This window comes from Acyrthosiphon pisum, chromosome X (genome assembly GCF_005508785.2).
Source record: "Acyrthosiphon pisum isolate AL4f chromosome X, pea_aphid_22Mar2018_4r6ur, whole genome shotgun sequence".
Classification (NCBI taxonomy): Eukaryota; Metazoa; Arthropoda; class Insecta; order Hemiptera; family Aphididae; genus Acyrthosiphon; species Acyrthosiphon pisum.
The window spans coordinates 17,616,116-17,620,241 of NC_042493.1; the positions used below are offsets into that span (position 1 = coordinate 17,616,116).

The window sequence follows — 4,126 nt, forward strand, 5'->3', positions numbered from 1 at the left end:
CTTTTTTTTGTTTTTCCAATTTCTCCATTGCACATTTTTTGCACAAATTTTTTTTTTTGTTCAATTTAAATTTTCAACTCTTGTTCTTTTTTCTTCATCTAAATAATTCTGATACCTGTATAACATAATAAAAGTTATAAACGAGGCATTATATTAGTTTTAGAGCTTTAAATACTTTACCTTGAATAAGCACTTTGAGCCAAAACGAGAAGTAATAGGAACAAAATAAGGTGTATTATTGTAAAGTTTCAAAGCGTCTTTAACAGTGAGGACAGCATTTTATGTCGATTTTGACATACTAGAACGATTATCCGTTAAGTATAAACTAGATACTGAAAATGTACGTTCAACATCTGAATTCCCATGTGAAACAGACAAAGCAGCATGAATAACTTTTGATAACATTGAAGATCCCATTAGGGCTGTTCGATTGTCAAAAGTACTAAATAATCGAAAATTTCGATTAATCGAAGATTTTTATCAAGAAGTGCTATATAGAGTGCTCGATTGTTGAAATAGTCAAAGACATATCGATTGATCGATTAAAACAATCGATAAAAGTTTATCGGTTTTGAGCACTGCTGAATTATATTTCCTGCTAGGTTTATGGTTTACTCATTTAAGATTTTTCAAATGCAATGACTTATCGTTAGATTAATATTTAATATACTTTTAAAATACTAAAAAGTATAAAGGGTATTCAGGTATTTTATTTGATGATTATAATGATGATGACATTCTGTCACTGTCATTGCTGTCATTATGTTTGTTTTTATTTTAAGTACACATAAGAGATAGCTTTCTTTTAAATTATATTTATATTTTTTTCGTAAAAACAAAATTAAAAACAAAATAAAAAACTTCTTTTGGAAGTACTGTAATAATAACTACCGGTTATACTTGACACCATGGTTATGTTCGTTAAAAATGTACAGTCCCGTTTCGGTTAATTTATAATTCGATTAAGCGATAAAGCGATTAATCGGTAATGCGATTAATCGGTGGTGAATACATTTTTAAAAATAATCGATTTAATCGATTAATCGATGCTCCAGTCGATTAATCGATTAAATCGAACAGCCCTAGATCCCATATTAGCTTTTATTAACCAATCATTCCAGTATGTACCAATACGATTGTATTTAGTAGGGTCTTCTTGTAATTGAAGTAGTTTCCATTCATTAATTAGTTTGTCATACTCAATACAATTGTCAAATGGCAATGTTTTGGCAAGAGACACAATGTCTGTCATACTTGGATTTCCGTTTAACTGGTTGAAGACATCGAAAATATTTTACAACACTCCCAGATAGTGGAGCTTTAGTAAAAATGCGCTTGCAAGCGGAAATAAAATGATTTTGTACATTTTTAGAAAATTCTAATAGAGATCTTTCATTAACATTCAACAATGTTTCATCGACACTATGTCCAAATATTATTTTAGTTAACGGTAAAAGATGTTCATCATTTAAAATGTTTTCAGTTATTTGTTGATTTGAAGTGCTGCTTTGTTTACAAATACGGCTAAGTAGAGTGAAATAAGAAGTCTGAATTCATCATACATTAAATGAATAAAAGGTTCTTGTTGCAGAAATGTTCCAGTGAATCTAGTAAATATTTTGGCACTTGAACATACAAATAAGAGTTGGGCTTTCATTGTATCAATTTTTATGAGAAGTGAAATTCTTTTGTAGCTTTAAGATTTCATTAATATAGAACGTATTTGGGGAACAAATTTCAAGAAGTAATAAACTACTGCATCCCATTGTTGTATTAGTCGAGCCGCAGTATTTTCGATAGTAAGCCACCTAGATGGACAATGTTTAACAAAATGCAAATTTGGAATTTCTTTATCCCTCTGAATTTGTTCAAAATCATCCCATCTTGAAGGCAATCCAGTAAAATAATTGTGAATTAATATTATAAGATCAGATGCTTCCTCGCCCAAAACTGAAATACCTTTGCAGAAAGCATTATGTAATAAATGAATATTGCAGAATCCAATATTGAGTAACTTTTGATTTCTTACAGCTAAACATTCTCCATTCATTAGTCTATAAACCTTCTTATTTACATTTGGCCCATCACTTCCAATATGAATACGCATATTTAATGGTAAATGAGCATTATCAAGAGCTTTTTTTAATTTTTCAAACAGATCTTCACCTGTGGCTTTTCTAATTAAAAACAATTGTAGATGATGATGCACTATCAATCCTTTACTTTCAGACCAGTATTTTACTGCAATTTCTAATTCTTTTGATCCAGTTGAGTTCGTTGTTTCATCAAATGATAATGTATAAAACTGGCCAGTTATATCATTATGAAGTTATTTTTGAAAATATGGCTGTAAAGCCATCTATCAGTCAATAGATACCTGTTAAACAAAGTTATATTATGATAATTATAATCTACAGATCTACTAAATCAAAAGTAAAAACTGTTGTGATCATGTAAAATATTGAGGACACTAAAATAAAAATTAACAGTTATTAGGGTTTTTACAAGCAAACATCTTTTTGGTAAGAATCATAGTAGAGTATCAATACAATTACTAAAATTTGGTAAAATTCTTATTATAAAATGTTATAGTTCTGATGTAGTAACTTATATATCTTTCGATTCTTTACTCTTTTTTCTTCTGCACCTCCACAATATTTTCTCTTTACTGTTTTTTTCCATTTTTGCAACTAAGTAGTAGTTACCTAACTAATATGTAATATAAAAATCATTAAAAACAAAACAAAATTTGATTGTCTATAGGTATTATATCTATATTTTAATACAACTAGTTAAATCAATTGAAATCTTTATTCAATGTATTAGTAAATTTTGTAATATTTTTTCATATAAATTAAATGCTTCTTTTGCTTTTGAACATTTTAAATGTTTTTTTATTGATTATAGGGTGACTGCACCAGTAAATGAACACCTAAGGTTTTGTAGACAAGTAAATATATTTGTATCATAATAGCTTTTAATATCATAAAGTTCAAATTGTATTTATGAATTAAACAATATGTCATCTTGTATTTTATAATTAAAAAAAATTGAAGAGAATTCACACACAATTAAAAAAATGTCATAGGTTCTGTTCCATTTACTGGTGCAGTCACCCTATTGCCTTAAAATCCTAAAAGTATTTATTAAGTTTGTGAATAATTATGCATATACTTAGTACTTACTAGTTACTGTTAGTTGACAAATACTATATGTCTATATTATAGCACAGACCACAGTTAGTGTTTTCTGAAGTCTGAACGGTCAACGGTGTATGGCGTTCGGTAAAGAAATTAATAATATATACAGAAATACACAAGTGACAAGCTACACATAGGTATGCAAAAGGTATCATTTGCTCACTTTTCAGTCGTTCAATGTTTTCAATTAAATTACGAATAACCAGATTGAATATTGACGATAAAGATAACACAGTATAAATTATATAAACAAAACAATATTGGTCGATGGTCGGTCGTCGGACGACGGCGGGCGACGGCCTATGGGAATTTCGTTATTTCTAATTATAGCTCATGACAAGCTACACATAGGTATGCAAAAGGTATCATTTGCTCACTTTTCAGTCGTTCAATGTTTTCAATTAAATTACGAATAACCAGATTGAATATTGACGATAAAGATAACACAGTATAAATTATATAAACAAAACAATATTGGTCGATGGTCGGTCGTCGGACGACGGCGGGCGACGGCCTATGGGAATTTCGTTATTTCTAATTATAGCTCATGACTTCTTATAATAATATTAGGGTGGAGTGCGTTGCGTGGGTCAGGGAAATTATTGTCATTACGTCATGCTGATAAGCTATGTAGAAATATTCGTGCCCCAAGATTGTGTATTTGTGTGTTATTACTTATTATCTAATATTGTTAATTTAGTAATCGAATATAAAATTATAATATAATATATTTTTATTAAAAGTGCACCATAACGAAGGGGCCCCTCACGACAGCGGCCCCGGTGGATTTCTCCCACTCTCCACCTGGGCTAGTCCGCCACTGCTTAATATAGTTCAGCATTTGATGATAACATGTCACAGATAAAATAAAATTATAATATATGATACCGAGCACTGATTAGCTGCTGATTATAAAAATTCAATAA

General features: G+C 29.7%; 1 protein-coding gene across 1 annotated transcript; it reads right to left on the bottom strand.

The window, feature by feature from the left end:
- Positions 1 to 1,696: 1,696 nt before the first annotated feature.
- Positions 1,697 to 2,682, bottom strand: LOC103307998. The gene is made up of 3 exons (XM_016800990.1): positions 2,631 to 2,682; positions 2,514 to 2,554; positions 1,697 to 2,305 (listed from the first exon to the last, which is right to left on the bottom strand). The coding sequence occupies exons 1-3, from the start codon at positions 2,680 to 2,682 to the stop codon at positions 1,697 to 1,699; spliced, it is 702 nt and encodes a 233-aa protein (XP_016656479.1).
- Between the last annotated feature and the right edge of the window lie 1,444 nt (positions 2,683 to 4,126).

Excerpts from the sequence above, each read along its gene's own strand:
- LOC103307998 (XM_016800990.1), bottom strand. The coding sequence starts at position 2,682 with ATGGAAAAAAACAGTAAAGAGAAAATATTGTGGAGGTGCAGAAGAAAA. Across the intron at positions 2,555-2,630 it reads GAGGTGCAGAAGAAAAAAGA|TAATTGTATTGATACTCTAC; the intron begins GTAAAGAATCGA and ends ACCAAATTTTAG. Across the intron at positions 2,306-2,513 it reads ATGATTCTTACCAAAAAGAT|TTTTATACATTATCATTTGA; the intron begins GTTTGCTTGTAA and ends ATAACTGGCCAG.